The sequence below is a fragment of the Apodemus sylvaticus genome, chromosome 17, assembly GCF_947179515.1.
Source record: "Apodemus sylvaticus chromosome 17, mApoSyl1.1, whole genome shotgun sequence".
NCBI lineage: Eukaryota > Metazoa > Chordata > Mammalia > Rodentia > Muridae > Apodemus > Apodemus sylvaticus.
This window is the reverse complement of record NC_067488.1, coordinates 60593065-60614622: the sequence shown is the minus strand read 5'-3', so window position 1 is coordinate 60614622 and position 21558 is coordinate 60593065. Positions and strand designations below refer to the sequence as shown.

The window sequence follows — 21558 nt, the reverse complement described above, 5'->3', positions numbered from 1 at the left end:
CGGGACACCCGTGCCAGATGTGGGTGCTGCAGGAGCTGAGGAGCTCGCACCAGGGGCTGCTGTTCCTGCAGCTGCCCCAGAGCTGGAGGCAACTGGACCTGTGCTTGCACTGGAGCCTGTGGTTGTGATGCCTGCTCCTCCAGCTGTGGAGGCGGGAGCTGAGGTTGCATTAGAGGCAGCTGAGGCGCCTTCTCTTGCAGCTGTGGGAGCAGCAGGAGCAGAGGATCCTGCAGAAGCCGCTGAGGTGGTGGCAGCTCTCCCAGCTGTGGAGCTAGCCAGGGCCGGGGTTGCAGCTGGGCCCGCTGTGGTGCCAGCCCTCTCGGCTGTGGATACAGCAGCAGTTGAGCTGGCAGCAGGGCCAACTGTGGTGGCAGGGCCAGCAGGAACAGAGGTTGAGGCAGGAGCCGTGCTTGCAGCAGGGGCCGCCGAGGTGCTTCCTGCTCTTGCAGAGGTGGATGCAGCAGGAGCTGAGCTGGCAGCAGGGCCGGCTGTGGTGGCAGGGCCGGCAGGCCCAGAGGTCGATGAAGGAGCCAGGCTTGCAGCGGAGGCTTCAGAGGTGCTGCCTGCTCTTGCAGAGGTGGAGGCTGCATGGGCTGAGCTGGAGGCAGGTTGTCCAGATGTGGTGACAGGAGCGGAGGTTGCATTGGGGGCTGACCTCGGGACACCCGTGACAGATGTGGGCACCGCAGGAGCAGAGGAGCTTGCAGCAGGGGCTGCTGTGCTGGCAGGTGCCCCAGAGCTGGAGGCAATGGGACCTGTGCTTGCGCTGGAGCCTGTGGTTGTGATGCCTGCTCCTCCAGCTGTCGAGGCGGGAGCTGAGGTTGCATTAGAGGCAGCTGAGGCACCTTCTCTTGCAGCTGTGGGAGCAGCAGGAGCAGAGGATCCTGCAGAAGCCGCTGGGGTGGTGGCAGCTCTCCCAGCTGTGGAGCTAGCCTGGGCTGGGGTTGCAGCTGGGCCCGCTGTGGTGCCAGCCCTCTCCGCTGTGGATGCAGCAGGAGCTGAGCTGGCAGCAGGGCCAGCTGTGGTGGCAGGGCCAGCAGGGGGAGAGGTCGAGGCAGGAGCCGAGCTTGCAGAAGGGGCCGCAGAGGTGCTGCCTGCTCTGCCAGAGGTGGAGGCTGCATGGGCTGCGCTGGCCGCAGGTGGTCCAGATGTGGAGACAGGAGCAGAGGTTGTATTGGGGGCTGCCCTCGGGACACCCGTGCCAGATGTGGGTGCTGCAGGAGCTGAGGAGCTCGCACCAGGGGCTGCTGTTCCTGCAGCTGCCCCAGAGCTGGAGGCAACTGGACCTGTGCTTGCACTGGAGCCTGTGGTTGTGATGCCTGCTCCTCCAGCTGTGGAGGCGGGAGCTGAGGTTGCATTAGAGGCAGCTGAGGCGCCTTCTCTTGCAGCTGTGGGAGCAGCAGGAGCAGAGGATCCTGCAGAAGCCGCTGAGGTGGTGGCAGCTCTCCCAGCTGTGGAGCTAGCCAGGGCCGGGGTTGCAGCTGGGCCCGCTGTGGTGCCAGCCCTCTCGGCTGTGGATACAGCAGCAGTTGAGCTGGCAGCAGGGCCAACTGTGGTGGCAGGGCCAGCAGGAACAGAGGTTGAGGCAGGAGCCGTGCTTGCAGCAGGGGCCGCCGAGGTGCTTCCTGCTCTTGCAGAGGTGGATGCAGCAGGAGCTGAGCTGGCAGCAGGGCCGGCTGTGGTGGCAGGGCCGGCAGGCCCAGAGGTCGATGAAGGAGCCAGGCTTGCAGCGGAGGCTTCAGAGGTGCTGCCTGCTCTTGCAGAGGTGGAGGCTGCATGGGCTGAGCTGGAGGCAGGTTGTCCAGATGTGGTGACAGGAGCGGAGGTTGCATTGGGGGCTGACCTCGGGACACCCGTGACAGATGTGGGCACCGCAGGAGCAGAGGAGCTTGCAGCAGGGGCTGCTGTGCTGGCAGGTGCCCCAGAGCTGGAGGCAATGGGACCTGTGCTTGCGCTGGAGCCTGTGGTTGTGATGCCTGCTCCTCCAGCTGTCGAGGCGGGAGCTGAGGTTGCATTAGAGGCAGCTGAGGCACCTTCTCTTGCAGCTGTGGGAGCAGCAGGAGCAGAGGATCCTGCAGAAGCCGCTGGGGTGGTGGCAGCTCTCCCAGCTGTGGAGCTAGCCTGGGCTGGGGTTGCAGCTCGGCCTGCTGTGGTGCCAGCCCTCTCCGCTGTGGATGCAGCAGGAGCTGAGCTGGCAGCAGGGCCAGCAGGGGGAGAGGTCGAGGCAGGAGCCGAGCTTGCAGAAGGGGCCGCAGAGGTGCTGCCTGCTCTGCCAGAGGTGGAGGCTGCATGGGCTGCGTTGGCGGCAGGTGGTCCAGATGTGGAGACAGGAGCAGAGGTTGCATTGGGGGCTGCCCTCGGGACACCCGTGCCAGCTGTGTTTGCTGCAGGAGCTGAGGAGCTCGCAGCAGGGGCTGCTGTGCTGGCAGTTGCCCCAGAGCTGGAGGCAACTGGACCTGTGCTTGCACTGGAGCCTGTGGTAGGGCTGCTTGCTCCTCCAGCTATGGAGGCGGGAGCTGAGGTTGCATTAGAGGCAGCTGTAGCACCTTCTCTTGCAGCTGTGGGGGCAGCAGGAGCAGAGGATCCTGCAGAAGCCGCTGTGGTGTTGGCAGCTCTCCCAGCTGTGGAGCTAGCCGGGGCCGGGGTTGCAGCTGGGCCCGCTGTGGTGCCAGCCCTCTCCGCTGTGGATACAGCAGCAGTTGAGCTTGCAGCGGGGCCAGCTGTGGTGGCAGGGCCAGCAGGCACAGAGGTTGAGGCAGGAGCTGTGCTTGCAGCAGGGGCCGCCGAGGTGCTGCCTGCTCTGCCAGAGGTGGAGGCTGCATGGGCTGCGCTGGCCGCAGGTGGTCCAGATGTGGAGACAGGAGCAGAGGTTGCATTGTGGGCTGCCCTCGGGACACCAGTGCCAGCCGTGTTTGCCGGAGGGGCCGAGGAGCTCGCAGCAGGAGCTGCTGTGCTGGCAGGTGCCCCAGAGCTGGAGGCAATGGGACCTGTGCTTGCACTGGAGCCTGTGGTTGTGATGCCTGCTCTTCCAGCTGTCGAGGCGGGAGCTGAGGTTGCATTAGAGGCAGCTGAGGCACCTTCTCTTGCAGCTGTGGGAGCAGCAGGAGCAGAGGATCCTGCAGAAGCCTCTGGGGTGGTGGCAGCTCTCTCAGCTGTGGAGCTAGCCTGGGCTGGGGTTGCAGCTGGGCCCGCTGTGGTGCCAGCCGTCTCCGCTGTGGATACAGCAGCAGTTGAGCTTGCAGCAGGGCCAGCTGTGGTGGCAGGGCCAGCAGGGGAAGAGGTCGAGGCAGGAGCCGAGCTTGCAGAAGGGGCCGCAGAGGTGCTGCCTGCTCTGCCAGAGGTGGAGGCTGCATGGGCTGCGCTGGCCGCAGGTGGTCCAGATGTGGAGACAGGAGCAGAGGTTGTATTGGCGGCTGCCCTCGGGACACCCGTGCCAGATGTGGGTGCTGCAGGAGCTGAGGAGCTCGCACCAGGGGCTGCTGTTCCTGCAGCTGCCCCAGAGCTGGAGGCAACTGGACCTGTGCTTGCACTGGAGCCTGTGGTTGTGATGCCTGCTCCTCCAGCTGTGGAGGCGGAAGCTGAGGTTGCATTAGAGGCAGCTGAGGCGCCTTCTCTTGCAGCTGTGGGAGCAGCAGGAGCAGAGGATCCTGCAGAAGCCGCTGAGGTGGTGGCAGCTCTCCCAGCTGTGGAGCTAGCCGGGGCCGGGGTTGCAGCTGGGCCCGCTGTGGTGCCAGCCGTCTCCGCTGTGGATACAGCAGCAGTTGAGCTTGCAGCAGGGCCAGCTGTGGTGGCAGGGCCAGCAGGCACAGAGGTCGAGGCAGGAGCCGTGCTTGCAGCAGGGGCCGCCGAGGTGCTTCCTGCTCTTGCAGAGATAGAGACTGCATGGGCTGAGCTGGCGGCAGGTGGTCCAGATGTGGATATTGGAGCAGAGGTTGCATTGTGGGCTGCCCTGAGGACACCAGTGCCAGCCGTGTTTGCTGGAGGGGCCGAGGAACTCGCAGCAGGGGCTGCTGTGCTGGCAGGTGCCCCAGAGCTGGAGGTAATGGGACCTGTGCTTACACTGGAGCCTGTGGTTGTGATGTTTGCTCCTCCAGCTGTCGAGGCAGGAGCTGAGGTTGCATTAGAGGCAGCTGCGGCCGCTTCTCTTGCAGCTGTGGAGGCAGCAGGAGCAGAGGATCCTGCAGAAGCCGCTGGGGTGGTGGCAGCTCTCCCAGGTGTGGAGCTAGCCGGGCCTGGGGTTGACACTGGGCCCAGTGTGGTGCCAGCCCTCTCCGCTGTGGATGCAGCAGAAGCTGAGCTAGCACCAGGTCCAGCTGTGGTGGCATGGCCAGCAGGCACAGAGGTCGAGGCAGGAGCCGTGCTTGCAGCAGGAGCCGCAGAGGTGCTGCCTGCTGTTGAAGAGGTGGAGGCAGCATGGGCTGAGCTGGCGGCCGGACGTCCAGAAGTGGAGACAGGAGCGGAGGTTGCATTGGGGGCTGCCCTCAGGACACCTGTGCCAGCTGTGTTTGCCACGGGAGCCGAGGAGCTCGCAGCAGGGGCTGCTGTGCTGGCAGTTGCCCCAGAGCTGGAGGCAACTGGACCTGTGCTTGCACTGGAGCCTGTGGTTGTGATGCTTGCTCCTCCAGCTGTGGAGGCAGGAGCTGAGGTTGCATTAGAGGCAGGTGCAGCGCCTTCTCTTGCAGCTGTGAGGGCAGCAGGAGCAGAGGATCCTGCAGAAGCCACTGTGGTGTTGGCAGCTCTCCCAGCTGTGGAGCTAGCCGGGGCCGGGGTTGCAGCTGGGCCCGCTGTGGTGCCAGCCGTCTCCGCTGTGGATACAGCAGCAGTTGAGCTTGCAGCAGGGCCAGCTGTGGTGGCAGGGCCAGCAGGCACAGAGGTTGAGGCAGGAGCTGTGCTTGCAGCAGGGGCCGCTGAGGTGCTTCCTGCTCTTGCAGAGGTAGAGACTGCATGGGCTGAGCTGGCGGCAGGTGGTCCAGATGTGGACATTGGAGCAGAGGTTGCATTGTGGGCTGCCCTCAGGACACCAGTGCCAGCCGTGTTTGCCGGAGGGGCCGAGGAGCTCGCAGCAGGGGCTGCTGTGCTGGCAGGTGCCCCAGAGCTGGAGGTAATGGGACCTGTGCTTGCACTGGAGCCTGTGGTTGTGATGCCTGCTCCTCCAGCTGTCGAGGCAGGAGCTGAGGTTGCATTAGAGGCAGCTGCGGCCGCTTCTCTTGCAGCTGTGGAGGCAGCAGGAGCAGAGGATCCTGCAGAAGCCGCTGGGGTGGTGGCAGCTCTCCCAGGTGTGGAGATGGCTGGGCCTGGGGTTGACACTGGGCCCAGTGTAGTGCCAGCCCTCTCCGCTGTGGATGCAGAAGGAGCTGAGCTGGCAGCAGGGCCGGCTGTGGTGGCAGGGCCAGCAGGGGTAGAGGTCAAGGCTGGAGCCGAGCCTGCAGCAGGGGCCACCGAGGTGCTTCCTGCTCTTGCAGAGGTTGAGGCAGCAGGAGATGAGCTGGCAGCATGGCCGGCTGTGGTGGCAGGGCCGGCAGGCCCAGAGGTCGAGGAAGGAGCCAGGCTTGCAGCGGAGGCTTCAGAGGTGCTGCCTGCTCTTGCAGAGGTTGAGGGTGCATGGGCTGAGCTGGAGGCAGGTGGTCCAGATGTGGTGACAGGAGCGGAGGTTGCATTGGGGGCTGACCTCGGGACACCCGTGCCAGATGTGGGCACTGCAGGAGCAGAGGAGCTCACAGCAGGGGCTGCAGTGCTGGCAGGTGCCCCAGAGCTGGAGGAAGGGGGACCTGTGCTTGCACTGGAGCCTGTGGTTGTGCTGCCTGCTCCTCCAATTGTTGAGCCAGGAGCTGAGGTTGCATTAGAGGCAGCTGCGGCTGCTTCTCTTGCAGCTGTGGAGGCAGCAGGAGCAGAGGATTCGGCAGAAGCCTCTGGTGTGGTAGCAGCTCTCCCAGCTGTGGAGCTAGCCAGGGCTGGGGTTGCAGCTGGGCCCGCTGTGGTGCCAGCCCTCTCTGCTGTGGATACAGCAGCAGCTGAGCTTGCAGCAGGGCCGTTTGTGGTGGCAGGGCCAGCAGGAACAGAGGTCGAGGCAGGAGCCGTGCTTGCAGCAGGGGCCGCAGAGGTGCTGCCTGCTCTTGCAGAGGTGGAGCCTGCAAGGGCTGAGCTGGTGGCAGGTGGTCCAAATGTGGAGACAGGAGTGGAGGTTGCATTGTGGGCTGCCCGCAGGACACCCGTGCCAGCTGTGTTTGCTGCAGGAACCGAGGACCTCACAGCAGGGGCTGCTGTGCTGGCAGTGGCCCCAGAGCTGGAGGCAACTGGACCTGTGCTTGCACTGGAGCCTGTGGTTGGGCTGCTTGCTCCTCCAGCTGTGGAGGCGGGAGCTGAGGTTGCATTAGAGGCAGCTGCGGCGCCTTCTCTTGCAGCTGTGGGGGCAGCAGGAGCAGAGGATTCTGCAGAAGCCACTGGGGTGTTGGCAGCTCTCACAGCTGTGGAGCTAGCCTGGGCTGGGGTTGCAGCTGGGCCCGCTGTGGTGCCAGCCCTCTCCGCTGTGGATGCAGCAGGTGCTGAGCTGGCAGCAGGGCCAGCTGTGGTGGCAGGGCCAGCAGGCACAGAGGTTGAGGCAGGAGCCGTGCTTGCAGCAGTGGCCGACGAGGTGCTGCCTGCTCTGGAGGAGGTGGAGGCTGCATCGGCTGGGCTAGCGGAAGGTGGTCCAGATGTGGAGACAGGAGCGGAGGTTGCATTGGGAGCTCCCCTCTGGACACCTGTGCCAGTTGTGTTTGCAACAGGAGCCGAGGAGCTCGCAGCAGGGGCTGCTGTGCTGGCAGGTGCCCCAGAGCTGGAGGCAACGGGACCTGTGCTTGCACTGGAGACTGTGGTTGGGCTGCTTGCTCCTCCCGCTGTGGAGGTGGGAGCTGAGGTTGAATTAGAGGCAGGTGCAGCGCCTTCTCTTGCAGCTGTGGTGGAAGCAGGAGCAGAGGATCCAGCAGAAGCTGCTGGGGTGGTGGTAGCTCTCCCAGCTGTGGAGCTAGCCGGGGCTGGGGTTGCAGCTGGGCCCGCTGTGGTGCCAGCCCTCTCCGCTGTGGTTACAGCAGCCGCTGAGCTGGCAGCAGGGCCGGCTGCGGTGGCAGGGCCAGCAGGAACAGAGGTCGAGGCAGGAGCCGAGCTTGCAGTAGAGGCTACTGAGATGCTACCTGCTCTTGCAGAGGTGGAGGCTGCAGGAGCTGAGGTGGCATCAGGGCCAGCTGTGGTGGCAGGGCCGGCAGGTCCAGAGGTTGAGGCAGGAGCCATGCTTGCAGCGGAGGCTTCAGAGGTGCTGCCTGCTCTTGCAGAGGTGGAGGCTGCATGGGCTGAGCTGGTGGCAGGTGGTCCAGATGTTGTGACAGGAGCGGAGGTTGCATTGGCGGCTGCCCTCGGGACACCCGTGACAGATGTGGGTGCTGCAGGAGCAGAGGAGCTCACAGCAGGGGCTGCTGTGCTGGCAGTTGCCCCAGAGCTGGAGGAAGCGGTACCTGTGCTTGCACTGGAGCCTGTGGTTGTGCTGCCTGCTCCTTCAATTGTGGAGCCAGGAGCTGAGGTTGCGTTAGAGGCAGCTGCGGCCCCTTCTCTTGCAGCTGTAAAAGCAACAGGAGCAGAGGATCCTGCAGATGCCACTGGGGTGGTAGCAGCTCTCCCAGGTGTGGAGCTAGCCGGGCCTGGGGTTGCAGCTGAGCCCAGTGTGGTGCCAGCCCTATTGGCTGTGGAGGCAGCAGGAGCAGAGCTGGCAGCAGGGCCAGCTGTGGTGGCAGGGCCAGCAGGGGGAGAGGTTGAGGCAGGAGCCGAACTTGCAGCAGGGGCCGCAGAGGTGCTGCTTGCTCTTGCAGATGTGGAGCCTGCAAGGGCTGAGCTGGAGGCAGGTGGTCCAGATGTGGAGACAGGAGTGGAGGTAGCATTGGGGGCTGCGCGCGGGACACCCGTGCCAGCTGTGTTTGCCGCAGGAGCCGAGGAGTTCGCAGCAGGGGCTGCTGTGCTGGTAGGTGCCCCAGAGCTGGAGGCAGCAGGACCTGTGCTTGCACTGGAGCCTGTGGTTGTGCTGCCTGCTCTTCTAGCTGTGGAGGTGGGAGCTGTGGTTGCATTAGATGCAGCTGCAGCGACTTCTCTTTCAGCTGTGGAGGCAGCAGGAGCAGAGGATCCTGCAGAAGCCACTGGAGTGGTGGCAGCTCTCCCAGCTGTGGAGCTAGCCGGGGTTGGGGTTGCAGCTGGGCCCGCTGTGGTGCCAGCCCTCTCCGCTGTGGATGCAGCAGGAGCTGAGCTGCCAGCAGGCCCGGCTGTGGTAGCAGGGCCGGCAAGCACAGAGGTCGAGGCAGGAGCCAAGGTTGCAGTAGAGGCTGCCGAGGTGCTGCCTGCTCTTGCAGATGTGGATGCAGCAGGAGCTGAGCTGGCAGCAGGGCCAACTGTGGTGGCAGTGCCGGCAGTCCCAGAGGTCGAGGAAGGAGCCGAGCTTGCAGCAGGGGCCACAGAGGTGCTGCCTGCTCTTGCAGAGGTGGAGCCTGCAATGGCTGAGCTGGAGGCAGGAGGTCCAGATGTGGAAACAGGAGCGGAGGTTGAATTGTGGGCTGCCCTCAGGACACCAGTGCCAGCTGTGGGCGCTGCAGGAGCCAAGGAGCTCGCACCAGGGGCTGCTGTTCCTGCAGGTGGTATAGAACTGGAGGCAGCGGGACCTGTGCTTGCACTGGAGCCTATGGTTGTGCTGCCTGCTCCTCCAGTTGTGGAGGCGGGAGCTGAGGTTGCATTAGAGGCAGGTGTAGCGCCTTCTCTTGCAGCTGTGGGGGCAGCAGAAGCAGAGGATTCGGCAGAAGTCTCTGGTGTGGTAGCAGCTCTCTCAGCTGTGGAGCTTCCCGGGGCTGGGGTTGCAGCTGGGCCCGCTGTGGTGCCAGCAGTCTCGGCTGTGGATGCAGGAGGAGCTGAGCTGGCAGCAGGGCCAACTGTGGTGGCAGGGCCGGCAGGAACAGAGGTTGAGGCAGGAGCCAGGCTTGCAGCGGAGGCTTCAGAGGTGCTGCCTGCTCTTGCAGAGGTGGAGGGTGCATGGGCAGAGCTGGTGGCAGGTGGTGCAGATGTTGTGACAGGAGCGGAGGTTGCATTGGGGGCTGCCCTCGGGACACCCGTGACAGATGTGGGCACTGCAGGAGCAGAGGAGCTCACAGCAGGGGCTGCTGTGCTGGCAGGTGCCCCAGAGCTGGAGGCAGCGGGACCTGTGCTTGCACTGGAGCCTGTGGTTGTGCTGCCTGCTCCTCCAATTGTAGAGCCAGGAGCTGAGGTTGCATTAGAGGCAGCTGCGGCCCCTTCTCTTGCAGCTGTGGAGGCAGCAGGAGCAGAGGATTCGGCAGAAGCCTCTGGTGTGGTAGCAGCTCTCCTAACTGTGGAGCTAGCCGGGGCTGGGGTTGCAGCTGGGCCCGCTGTGGTGCCAGCCCTCTCCGCTGTGGATAAAGCAGCAGCTGAGCTGGCAGCAGGGCCTTTTGTGGTGGCAGGGCCAGCAGGAACAGAGGTCGAGGCAGGAGCCGTGCTTGCAGCAGGGGCCGCAGAGGTGCTGCCTGCTCTTGCAGAGGTGGAGCCTGCAAGGGCTGAGCTGGAGGCAGGAGGTCCAGATGTGGAGACAGGAGCAGAGGTTGCATTGTGGGCTGCCCTTAGGACATCAGTGCCAGCTGTGTTTGTTGCTGGAGCTGAGGAGCTCACAGCAGGGGCTGCTGTGCTGGCAGGTGCCCCAGAGCTGGAAGCAACTGGACCTGTGCTTGCACTGGAGCCTGTGGTAGGGCTGCTTGCTCCTCCAGCTGTGGAGGCAGGAGCTGAGGTTGCATTAGAGGCAGCTGCAGTGCTTTCTCTTGCAGCTGTGGGGGCAGCAGGAGCAGAGGATCCTGCAGAAGCCACTGGGGTATTGGCAGCTCTCCCAGCTGTGGAGCTAGCCGGGGCTGGGGTTGCAGCTAGGCCTGCTGTGTTGCCAGGCCTCTCTGCTGTGGATGCAGCAGGAGCTGAGCTGGCAGCAGGGCCGCCTGTGGTGGCAGGGCCAGCAGGAACAGAGGTCGAGGCAGGAGCCGAGCTTGCAGCAGGGGCCACCGAGGTGCTGCCTGCTCTTGCAGAGGTGGAGGCTGCATGGGCTGCGCTGGCGGCAGGTGCTCCAGATGTGGAGACAGGAGCAGAGGTTGCATTGGGGGCTGCCCTCGGGACACCTGTGCCAGTTGTGGGCGCTGCAGGAGCCGAGGAGCTTGCACCAGGGGCTGCTGTTCCTGCAGGTGCTACAGAACTGGAGGCAGCAGGACCTGTGCTTGCACTGGAGCCTGTGGTTGTGCTACCTGCTCCTCCAGTTGTGGAGGCGGGAGCTGAGGTTGCATTAGAGGCAGGTGCAGCGCCTTCTCTTGCAGCTGTGGGGGCAGCAGAAGCAGAGGATTCGGCAGAAGTCTCTGGTGTGGTAGCAGCTCTCCCAGCTGTGGAGCTTCCCAGGGCTAGGGTTGCAGCTCGGCCCGCTGTAGTGCCAGCAGTCTCGGCTGTGGATGCAGCAGGAGCTGAGCTGGCAGCAGGGCCAGCTGTGGTGGCAGGGCCAGCAGGAACAGAGGTCGAGGCAGAAGCCGAGCTTGCAGTAGAGGCTACCGAGGTGCTACCTGCTCTTGCAGAGGTGGAGGCAGCAGGAGCTGAGTTGGCAGCAGGGCTGGCTGTGGTGGCAGGGCCGGCAGGCCCAGAGGTCGAGGAAGGAGCCAGGCTTGCAGCGGAGGCTTCAGAGGTGCTGCCTGCTCTTGCAGAGGTGGAGGGTGCATGGGCTGAGCTGGAGGCAGGTGGTCCAGATGTGGTGACAGGAGCGGAGGTTGCATTGGGGGCTAACCTCGGGACACCCGTGCCAGATGTGGGCGCTACAGGAGCAGAGGAGCTCACAGCAGGGGCTGCTGTGCTGGCAGGTGCCCCAGAGCTGGAGGAAGCGGGACCTGTGCTTGCACTGGAGCCTGTGGTTGTGCTGCCTGCTCCTCCAATTGTGGAGCCAGGAGCTGAGGTTGAATTAAAGGCAGCTGCAGCCCCTTCTCTTGCAGCTGTGGAGGCAGCAGGAGCAGAGGATCTGGCAGAAGCCTCTGGTGTGGTAGCAGCTCTCCCAGGTGTGGAGCTAGCCGGGGCTGGGGTTGCACCTGGGCCCGCTGTGGTGCCAGCCCTCTCCGCTGTGGATACAGCAGCAGCTGAGCTTGCAGCAGGGCCGTTTGTGGTGGCAGGACCAGCAGGAACAGAGGTCGAGGCAGGAACCGTGCTTGCAGCAGGGGCCGCAGAGGTGCTGCCTGCTCTTGCAGAGGTGGAGCCTGCAAGGTCTGAGCTGGTAGCAGGTGGTCCAGATGTGGTGACAGGAGCAGAAGTTGCATTGTGGGCTGCCCTCAGGACACCCGTGCCAGCTGTGTTTGCTGCAGGACCCGAGGACCTCACAGCAGGGGCTGCTGTGCTGGCAGTGGCCCCAGAGCTGGAGGCAGCGGGACCTGTGCTTGCACTGGAGCCTGTGGTAGGGCTGCTTGCTCCTCCAGCTGTGGAGGCGGGAGCTGAGGCTGCATTAGAAGCAGGTGCCACGCCTTCTCTTGCAGCTGTGGTGGCAGAAGGAGCAGAGGACCCGGCAGAAGCTGCTGGGCTGGTGGCAGCTCTCCCAGCTGTGGAGCTAGCCGGGGCTGGGGTTGCAGCTGGGCCCGCTGTGGTGCCAGCCCTCTCCGCTGTGGATGCAGCAGCCACTGAGTTGGCAGCAGGGCCGGCTGTGGTGGCACGGCCAGCAGAAACAGAGGTCGAGGCAGGAGCTGAGCTTGCAGTAGAGGCCGCCAAGGTGCTACCTGCTCTTGCAGTGGTGGAGGGCGCAGGAGCTGAGCTGGCAGCAGGGCCAGCTGTGGTGGCAGGGCCAGCAGGGGGAGAGGTCGAGGCAGGAGCATAGCTCGCAGCAGGGGCCACAGAGGTGCTGCTTGCTCTTGCAGAGGTGGAGCCAGCAAGAGCTGAGCTGGAGGCAGGTGGTCCAGATGTGGAGACAGGAGCGGAGGTTGCATTGGGGGCTGACCTCGGGACACCTGTGCCAGCTGTGTTTCCCGCAGGAGCCAAGGAGTTCGCAGCAGGGGCTGCTGTGCTGGCAGGTGCCCCAGAGCTGGAGGCAGCGGGACCTGTGCTTGCACTGGAGCCTATGGTTGTGCTGCCTGCTCCTCCAGATATGGAGGCGGGAGCTGTGGTTGCATTAGATGCAGCTGCAGCGACTTCTCTTGCAGCTGTGGAGGCAGCAAGTGCAGAGGATCCTGCAGAAGCCACTGGAGTGGTGGCAGCTCTCCCAGCTGTGGAGCTAGCTGTGGCTGGGGTTGCAGCTGGGCCCGCTGTGGTGCCAGCCCTCTCCGCTGTGGATGCAGCAGGAGCTGAGCTGGCAGCAGGGCCGGCTGTGGTAGCAGGGCCAGCAGGCACAGAGTTCGAGGCTGGAGTAGAGCTTGCAGCAGGGGCCGCAGAGGTGCTGCCTGCTCTTGCAGAGGTGGAGGCTACATGGGCTGAGCTGGTGGCAGGTGCTCCAGATGTGGAGACAGGAGCAGAAGTTGCATTGGGGGCTGCCCTCGGGACACCCGTGGCAGCTATGGGCGCCGCAGGAGCCGAGGAGCTCGCAGCAGGTGCTACTGTGCCTGTAGGTGCCACAGAGCTGGAGACAGTGGGACCGGTGCTTGCACTGGAGCCTGTGGTTGGGCTGCTTGCTCCTCTAGCTGTCGAGGCGGGAGCTGAGGTTGCACTAGAGGCAGCTGCGGCACCTTCTCTTGCAGCTGTGGGGGCAGCAGGAGCAGAGGATCCGGCAGAAGCCGCTGGGGTGGTGGCAGCTCTCCCAGCTGTGGAACGAGCCGGGGCTGGGGTTGCAGCTGGGCCCGCTGTGGTGCCAGCTATCTTGGCTGTGGATGCAGCAGGAGCTGAGCTGCCAGCAGGCCCGGCTGTGGTGGCAGGGCCAGCAGGAACAGAGGTCGAGGCAGGAGGCGTGGTTGCAGCAGGGGCCTCAGAGATGCTGCCTGGTCTTGCCGAGGTGGAGCCTGCAATGGCTGAGCTGGAGGCAGGAGATCCAGATGTGGAGACAGGAGCAGAGGTTGCATTGTGGGCTGCCCTCGGGACACCTGTGCCAGCTGTGTTTGCTGCAGGAGCAGAGGAGCTCACAGCAGTGGCTGCTGTGCTGGCAGGTGCCCCAGAGCTGGAGGCAGCAGGACCTGTGCTTGCACTGGAGGCTGTGGTTGGGCTGCTTGCTCCTCCAGCTGTGGAGGCGGGAGCTGTGGTTGCATTAGATGCAGCTGCAGCGACTTTTCTTGCAGCTGTGGAGGCAGCAGGAGCAGAGGATCCGGCAGAAACTGCTGGGGTGGTGGCAGCTCTCCCAGCTGTGGAGCTAGCTGGGGCTGGGGTTGCAGCTGGGCCCGCTGTGGTGCCAGCCCTCTCCGCTGTGGATGCAGCAGGAGCTGAGCTGGCAGCAGGGCCAACTGTGGTGGCAGGACCAGCAGGCACAGAGGTGGAGGCAGGAGCCGAGCTTGCAGCAATGGCCGCAGATGTGCTGCCTGCCCTCGAAGAGGTGGAGCCCGCAAGGGCAGAGCTGGAGGCAGGTGGTCCAGATGTGGAGACAGGAGCGGAGGTTGCATTGGGAGCTGCCCTGAGGACACCTGTGCCAGCTGTGTTTGCCACAGGAGCCGAAGAGCTCACAGCAGGGGCTGCTGTGCTTGCAGGTGGTCCAGAGCTGGAGGCAGCGGGACCTGTGCTTGCACTGGAGCCTGTGGTTGGGCTGCTTGCTCCTCCAGCTGTGGAGGCGGGAGCTGAGGTTGCATTAGAAGCAGGTGCCGCGCCTTCTCTTGCAGCTGTGGTGGCAGCAGGAGCAGAGGATCCTGCAGAAGCTGCTGGGCTGGTGGCAGCTCTCCCAGCTGTGGAGCTAGCCGGGGCTGGGGTTGCAGCTGTGCCCGCTGTGGTGCCAGCCCTCTCCGCTGTGGATGCAGCAGCCACTGAGTTGGCAGCAGGGCCGGCTGTGGTGGCACGGCCAGCAGAAACAGAGGTCGAGGCAGGAGCTGAGCTTGCAGTAGAGGCCGCCAAGGTGCTACCTGCTCTTGCAGTGGTGGAGGCCGCAGGAGCTGAGCTGGCAGCAGGGCCAGCTGTGGTGGCAGGGCCAGCAGGGGGAGAGGTCGAGGCAGGAGCCGAGCTTGCAGCAGGGGCCGCAGAGGTGCTGCTTGCTCTTGCAGAGGTGGAGCCCACAAGGGCTGAGCTGGAGGCAGGTGGTCCAGATGTGGAGACAGGAGCGGAGGTTGCAGTGGGGGCTGACCTCGGGACACCTGTGCCAGCTGTGTTTGCCGCAGGAGCCGAGGAGTTCACAGCAGGGGCTGCTGTGCTGGCAGGTGCCCCAGAGCTGGAGGCAGCGGGACCTGTGCTTGCACTGGATCCTGTGGTTGTGCTGCCTGCTCCTCCAGGTGTGGAGGCGGGAGCTGTGGTTGCATTAGATGCAGCTGCAGCGACTTCTCTTTCAGCTGTGGAGGCAGCAAGTGCAGAGGATCCTGCAGAAGCCACTGGAGTGGTGGCAGCTCCCCCAGCTGTGGAGCTAGCTGTGGCTGGGGTTGCAGCTGGGACCGCTGTGGTGCCAGCCCTCTCTGCTGTGGATGCAGCAGGAGCTGAGCTGGCAGCAGGGCCGGCTGTGGTAGCAGGGCCAGCAGGCACAGAGTTCGAGGCTGGAGTAGAGCTTGCAGCAGGGGCCGCAGAGGTGCTGCCTGCTCTTGCAGAGGTGGAGGCTACATGGGCTGAGCTGGTGGCAGGTGCTCCAGATGTGGAGACAGGAGCAGAAGTTGCATTGGGGGCTGCCCTCGGGACACCCGTGGCAGCTATGGGCGCCGCAGGAGCCGAGGAGCTCGCAGCAGGTGCTACTGTGCCTGTAGGTGCCACAGAGCTGGAGACAGTGGGACCGGTGCTTGCACTGGAGCCTGTGGTTGGGCTGCTTGCTCCTCTAGCTGTCGAGGCGGGAGCTGAGGTTGCACTAGAGGCAGCTGCGGCGCCTTCTCTTGCAGCTGTGGGGGCAGCAGGAGCAGAGGATCCGGCAGAAGCCGCTGGGGTGGTGGCAGCTCTCCCAGCTGTGGAACGAGCCGGGGCTGGGGTTGCAGCTGGGCCCGCTGTGGTGCCAGCTATCTTGGCTGTGGATGCAGCAGGAGCTGAGCTGCCAGCAGGCCCGGCTGTGGTGGCAGGGCCAGTAGGAACAGAGGTCGAGGCAGGAGGCGTGGTTGCAGCAGGGGCCTCAGAGGTGCTGCCTGGTCTTGCCGAGGTGGAGCCTGCAATGGCTGAGCTGGAGGCAGGAGATCCAGATGTGGAAACAGGAGCGGAGGTTGCATTGTGGGCTGCCCTCAGGACATCAGTGCCAGCTGGATTTGTTGCAGGAGCTGAGGAGCTCACAGCAGGGGCTGCTGTGCTGGCAGGTGCCCCAGAGCTGGAGGCAGCGGGACCTGTGCTTACACTAGAGCCTGTGGTTGTGCTGCCTGCTCCTCCAGTTGTGGAGGTGGGAGCTGAGGTTGCATCAGAAGCAGCTGCAGCGCCTTCTCTTGCAGCTGTTGTGGCAGCAGGAGCAGAGGATCCTGCAGAAGCCACTGGAGTGGTGGCAGCTCCCCCAGCTGTGGAGCTAGCTGTGGCTGGGGTTGCAGCTGGGACCGCTGTGGTGCCAGCCCTCTCTGCTGTGGATGCAGCAGGAGCTGAGCTGGCAGCAGGGCCGGCTGTGGTAGCAGGGCCAGCAGGCACAGAATTCGAGGCTGGAGTAGAGCTTGCAGCAGGGGCTGCAGAAATGCTGCCTGCTCTTGCAGAGGTGGAGGCTGCATGGGCTGAGCTGGTGGCAGGTGCTCCAGATGTGGAGACAGGAGCAGAAGTTGCATTGGGGGCTGCCCTCGGGACACCCGTGGCAGCTATGGGCGCCGCAGGAGCCGAGGAGCTCGCAGCAGGTGCTACTGTGCCTGCAGGTGCAACAGAGCTGGAGACAGTGGGACCGGTGCTTGCACTGGAGCCTGTGGTTGGGCTGCTTGCTCTTCCAGCTGTGGAGGCGGGAGCTGAGGTTGCATTAGAGGCAGCTGCGGCACCTTCTCTTGCAGCTGTGGGGGCAGCAGGAGCAGAGGATCCGGCAGAAGCCACTGGGGTGGTGGCAGCTCTCCCAGCTGTGGAGAGAGCCAGGGCTGGGGTTGCAGCTGGGCCCACTGTGGTGCCAGCTAACTTGGTTGTGGATGCAGCAGGAGCTGAGCTGCCAGCAGGCCCGGCTGTGGTGGCAGGGCCAGTAGGAACAGAGGTCGAGGCAGGAGGCGTAGTTGCAGCAGGGGCCGCAGAGGTGCTGCCTGGTCTTGCCGTGGTGGAGTCTGCAATGGCTGAGCTGGAGGCAGGAGGTCCAGATGTGGAAACAGGAGCGGAGGTTGCATTGTGGGCTGCCCTCAGGACATCAGTGCCAGCTGGGTTTGTTGCAGGAGCTGAGGAGCTCACAGCAGGGGCTGCTGTGTTGGCAGGTGCCCCAGAGCTGGAGGCAGCGGGACCTGTGCTTGCACTGGAGCCTGTGGTTGTGCTGCCTGCTCCTCCAGTTGTGGAGGCGGGAGCTGAGGTTGCATCAGAAGCAGCTGCAGCGCCTTCTCTTACAGCTGTTGTGGCAGCAGGAGCAGAGGATCCTGCAGAAGCTGCTGGTGTGGTGTCAGCTCTCCCAGGTGTTGAGCTAGCCAGGGCTGGGGTTGCAGCTGGGCCCGCTGTGGTGCCAGCTCTCTCCGCTGTGGTTACCGCAGCTGCTGAGCTGGCAGCAGGGCCTGCTGTGGTGGCAGGGCCAGCAGGAACAGAGGTCGAGGCAGGAGCTGAGCTTGCAGTAGAGGCCGCCAAGGTGCTACCTGCTCTTGCAGTGGTGGAGGCCGCAGGAGCTGAGCTGGCAGCAGGGCCAGCTGTGGTGGCAGGGCCAGCAGGGGGAGACGTGGAGGCAGGAGCCGAGCTTGCAGCAATGGCCGCAGAGGTGTTGCCTGCTCTTGCATAGGTGGAGCCTGCAAGGGCTGAGGTGGAGGCAGGAGGTCCAGATGTGGAGACAGGAGCAGAGGTTGCATTGTGGGCTGCCCTCGGGACACCAGTGCCAGCTGTGTTTGCTGCAGGAGCAGAGGAGCTCACAGCAGGGGCTGCTGTGCTGGCAGGTGCTCCAGAGCTGGAGGCAGCGGGACCTGTGCTTGCACTGGAGGCTGTGGTTGGGCTGCTTGCTCCTCCAGCTGTGGAGACGGGAGCTGTGGTTGCATTAGATGCAGCTGCAGCGACTTTTCTTGAAGCTGTGGAGGCAGCAGGAGCAGAGGATCCTGCAGATACCACTGGGGTGGTGGCAGCTCTCCCAGCTGTGGAGCTAGCCGGGGCTGGGGTTGCAGCTGGGCCCGCTGTGGTGCCAGCCCTCTCTGCTGTGGATGCAGCAGGAGCTGAGCTGGCAGCAGGGCCGGCTGTGGTGGCAGGACCAGCAGGGGGAGAGGTCAAGGCAGGAGTAGATCTTGCAGCAGGGGCCGCAGAGGTGCTGCCTGCTCTTGCAGAGGTGGAGGCTGCATGGGCTGAGCTGGTGGCAGGTGCTCCAGATGTGGAGACAGGAGCGGAGGTTGCATTGGGAGCTGCAGTCAGGACACCTGTGCCAGCTGTGTTTGCCACAGGAGCCGAGGAGCTCGCAGCACGTGCTACTGTACCTGCAGGTGCCACAGAGCTGGAGACAGTGGGACCTGTGCTTGCACTGGAGCCTGTGGTTGGGCTGCTTGCTCCTCCAGCTGTGGAGGTGGGAGCTGAGGTTGCATCAGAAGCAGCTGCAGCGCCTTCTCTTGCAGCTGTTGTGGCAGCAGGAGCAGAGGATCCTGCAGAAGTCTCTGGTGTGGTGGCACCTCTCCCAGTTGTGGAGCTAGCCGGGGCTGGGCTTGCAGCTGGGCCCGCTGTGGTGCCAGCCCTCTCGGCTGTGGAGGCAGCAGGAGCTGAGCTGGCAGCAGGGCTGGCTGTGGTGGCAGGGCTGGCAGGCGCAGAGGTTGAGGCAGGAGCCGAGCTTGCAGCAGGGGCCGGCGAGGTGCTGCCTGCTCTTGCAGAGGTGGAGGATGCATGGACTGAGGTCTCTGCAGGAACTGAGGTTTCCACATACCCTAAAAATACATGAAAGCACTTTTGCCTTTTTGCCTTTTTTTAAAAGAATATACCTTCTAACTCTCTACTCTTTCAACTGTGAAATCTATTTGAATAAATTCATAGTAAATTTCCATAGTTCATTTTATGCTCTCGACTTATAACCTATAAATAATGCTTTTCCATTTTTTGTTGGTGTTTTCCAAGTTACTTACCAGCAACTTCATTGATTGATGTAAAGTCTTAAAGTTTGTGTTTTAGTAATTTTAAAATAAGAGCCTCGTATGTACCCGTTTATCATGTGATGTTGTGTTTTCATTCTTTTTTAAATATGTTTCATTTTAATTTTTCAATTTGACTTTTATTATTCAAACCAACTAAAGTATTATTTTAATATGTTAGCACAAGTTTTGGTTAAAAATAGAAACCGTTTCTTCTTGAACATTGGTACTTGTTATCGTTTCATGGTTTTCAACCTCCAGGTCTCCATTGTCACACAGAGGCTTTACAAGCAGTGTTTGAGCAAATCCTGGTTTGTATTTCTCTGCTTGAAACTCTTCTGCATTCCTCTTCGTGCTACTCATGCACAAAGAGGGAGAAATATATAATACTATCTCATGGATTTTCTGTATCAAATGAGGTAATGCTTCAGATACAATATTTAGAAAATACAAATGTGCTCAACAGAAAAGTAAAACCCTGTATCTATAGCCATAGTTTTAATTCTTGAAATTATCCTTTGATGGAAATGACACATCATCCTTCTCTTGGATACTTTTAGCCCTTGGAAAGAAAGATGTTATTGTATAGAAACAATATATAGAAATAGATTTTTTTTAGTTTTTTGGATTTGGTTTTTTTCGAGACAGGGTTTCTCTGTATAGCCCTGGCTGTCCTGGAACTCACTCTGTAGACCAGGCTGGCCTCAAACTCAGAAATCTGCCTTCCTCTGCCTCCCAAGTGCTGGGATTAAAGGCGTGTGTCACCACCACCCGGCAGAAATAGATTAATATAAATAAGTATATATTTATAAAATAACATATAGACATATACATTCTATATGTTCTTTTTCAAATATTCTCTCTTTAAAATACAATATAGAATGCATATATATATCTCCAAATGTATATACTCTAATACATATGTATATAGAGCCAAATAAATATACATATGTTCAAATATATAATATATATTAATATACCTGTACATACATGTTTACACATATGTATACATACACATGTATATTCAAGTTTACTCATATGCATACATATATACATGTATATACATAGTATATATGTACAACTTTTATGAGAACAAATTAGCTTTGCTTCTTGATACCTTTACATTTTAATTTTTTCTATATTCCTTTAAACAACAATGTGCACAGCTGTTCTGTACCAGTGTCAGTAGTTACCCCAACTGCTTAGCACCCTGGCATACCTATGGGAACAAAAAGCACTCACGGTAACTATAGTTAAATGGTTACAAGACTCAGAGCTTTCATAGATAATAAACTAAAGTGGAACATTAGGTTCAAAGCAGCCAGCTCATCTTCGAAACAATGCTAAGCTGAGCAGGAGACATGTGCTTCACTGCTCTGGGCCCAGTTAATGCTGAGTAGGAATGACTATTCTGCACTAACATGAAACCATGCAGAAAATGCACTGGCTAAAATTGCAACTGGCCTGGGGATATAAATTAATGAGAACAAAATGCCAAAAATCGTCTTGAAATGAACCAGTCTTCCTAAGATGTTTTATGTCTTGGTGTTCCTGATGCAAATCCAACAGAAAATGAAGTTGGAGAGAATTAGCTATGCAGCTGTCCTTTCAATCGTATTACTGCCATTTTAACTTTGTTACTGATTCTTGGGTCACATTGCCACATCACACTGGTGGCAGACAGAGACAACCTGTAAAAGTTGGCTCTTTCCTTCCGCCAAGCGGATGCCAGGGATCAGACTCAGCTCCTCAAGCTTGGTAGTAAGTCCCTCTTATAGTCAAGCCATCTCACAGATCTGAGATTTTGATACAGGTACCTGCTATTATTTTTCCTCACCAAGACTCATTTTATTTGTACATAAAGGTTAATGATTGTCAAATAAATAATACTAAGCATTGTAAAATGTCTTAAATTATATTCATAATTCTATATTATATGATTTTATAATCTAGAAATCACCTTGGGTTTATATATTTTTATTCTATAGTCAGAAGATTATTTTCAGTAAATAAAACACACGAATTTAAGGATTTATTAGCTTAAATAATATTCAGACCATCCATTCATTCAATCATTACCAGAAACTCTATGCCAAAATGCAGAAGCTGAGTTACAATTTTCTTTTTTTTAATACAAAAAAGTTACAGTTTAAAATTTCAACCTATTAGAGGTACCATTCACCACTGATAAAAAAGTGTAAAGAAAAATGATATAAAGTCGTAAAATCACAGTGATAGATTGGTTAGCTACTTCTTCTTCACAAGGTTTTCTCCTATTTTCATTTGTCTAAGTTGCTGAAGTCTACTCAATAATTGTGGTAGCTAAACTAGGAACACTGCATGGGAGAATTTAGACCTTAGCAGTTCAAATACACTATCAAACTAATGTTTATATTATATATAAGTTACTCTAGGCTTTGGGGAACAGCATTCTAAAGATTGGAAATTACAAACAAAAGTCAGAAAACATTGTGTGTGATTTTTTTCTGAACCAAAAAAAATTTTTCTAACATTTTTTTTTAAAGACAGAAACGAATGTATTTCCTCACACACCATCATTGCAAAGGCACAGGCCTTGGAAGGAAAGGCAGATGGGTCTGAAATTCCCACTGTCAGCAACTTACCTGAGGTGGAGCTGCTGGCCCTCGTTGTCACTGCTATGTAGAAAAGACAAATGTTTTAGAAATGTAGATTAAAACTGCATAGCTAGACAAAACTTAAATGGTATTCATCTAGATATAAGCTCCAAAAATGTATATAAGATATTAAGCTGCATCTGTCAGGCTCACTGGCCAGATTTTTAGGCATTCAATGTATTTCTGTAATCCACTAATCATGCCTTAAAACTAACCCCATGGGGCCTGGGCGAAAAATTTTTTTATTCGATATATTTTTTATTTACATTTCAAATGATTTCCCCTTTTCTAGTCCCCCACTCCCCAAAAGTCCCCTAAGCCTCCTTCCTTCCCCCTGTCCTCCCATCCACCCCTTCCCACTTCCCTGTTCTGGTCTTGCCCTCTACTGCTACACTGAGTCTTTCCAGAACAAGGGGCCACTCCTCCTTTCTTCTTGTACCTCATTTGATGTGTGGATTATGTTTTGAGTATTCCAGTTTTCTAGGTTAATATCCACTTATTAGTGAGTGCATACCATGATTGATCTTTTGAAACTGGGTTACCTCACTTAGTATGATGTTCTCCAGCTCTATCCATTTGTCTAAGAATTTCATGAATTCATTGTTTCTAATGGCTGAATAGTACTCCATTGTGTAGATATA

The 21558-nt window shown here is 59.7% G+C and overlaps 1 protein-coding gene across 1 annotated transcript in view; it reads right to left on the bottom strand.

Moving 5' to 3' along the window:
- Muc19 (mucin 19, oligomeric) overlaps positions 1-21558 on the bottom strand; it is a 101240-nt gene that overhangs the window by 39946 nt on the left and 39736 nt on the right. The window contains exons 32-60 of the mRNA XM_052160363.1: positions 20906-20935; positions 17643-18080; positions 17130-17585; positions 16907-17072; positions 16047-16831; positions 14169-15992; positions 13707-14075; positions 13161-13664; positions 12114-13103; positions 11919-12071; positions 11442-11825; positions 10926-11384; positions 10254-10883; positions 9738-10097; positions 8661-9668; positions 8481-8603; positions 8019-8387; positions 6831-7976; positions 5769-6791; positions 5613-5726; positions 5112-5501; positions 4581-5069; positions 4062-4538; positions 2988-4010; positions 2547-2945; positions 1944-2492; positions 1272-1901; positions 756-1124; positions 84-713 (exon numbers count right to left, since the gene is read on the bottom strand). Of these exons, the coding sequence (XP_052016323.1) occupies positions 84-713; positions 756-1124; positions 1272-1901; positions 1944-2492; positions 2547-2945; positions 2988-4010; positions 4062-4538; positions 4581-5069; positions 5112-5501; positions 5613-5726; positions 5769-6791; positions 6831-7976; positions 8019-8387; positions 8481-8603; positions 8661-9668; positions 9738-10097; positions 10254-10883; positions 10926-11384; positions 11442-11825; positions 11919-12071; positions 12114-13103; positions 13161-13664; positions 13707-14075; positions 14169-15992; positions 16047-16831; positions 16907-17072; positions 17130-17585; positions 17643-18080; positions 20906-20935 (16287 nt within the window). The remainder of the gene's footprint in view (positions 1-83; positions 714-755; positions 1125-1271; positions 1902-1943; positions 2493-2546; positions 2946-2987; positions 4011-4061; positions 4539-4580; positions 5070-5111; positions 5502-5612; positions 5727-5768; positions 6792-6830; positions 7977-8018; positions 8388-8480; positions 8604-8660; positions 9669-9737; positions 10098-10253; positions 10884-10925; positions 11385-11441; positions 11826-11918; positions 12072-12113; positions 13104-13160; positions 13665-13706; positions 14076-14168; positions 15993-16046; positions 16832-16906; positions 17073-17129; positions 17586-17642; positions 18081-20905; positions 20936-21558) is intronic.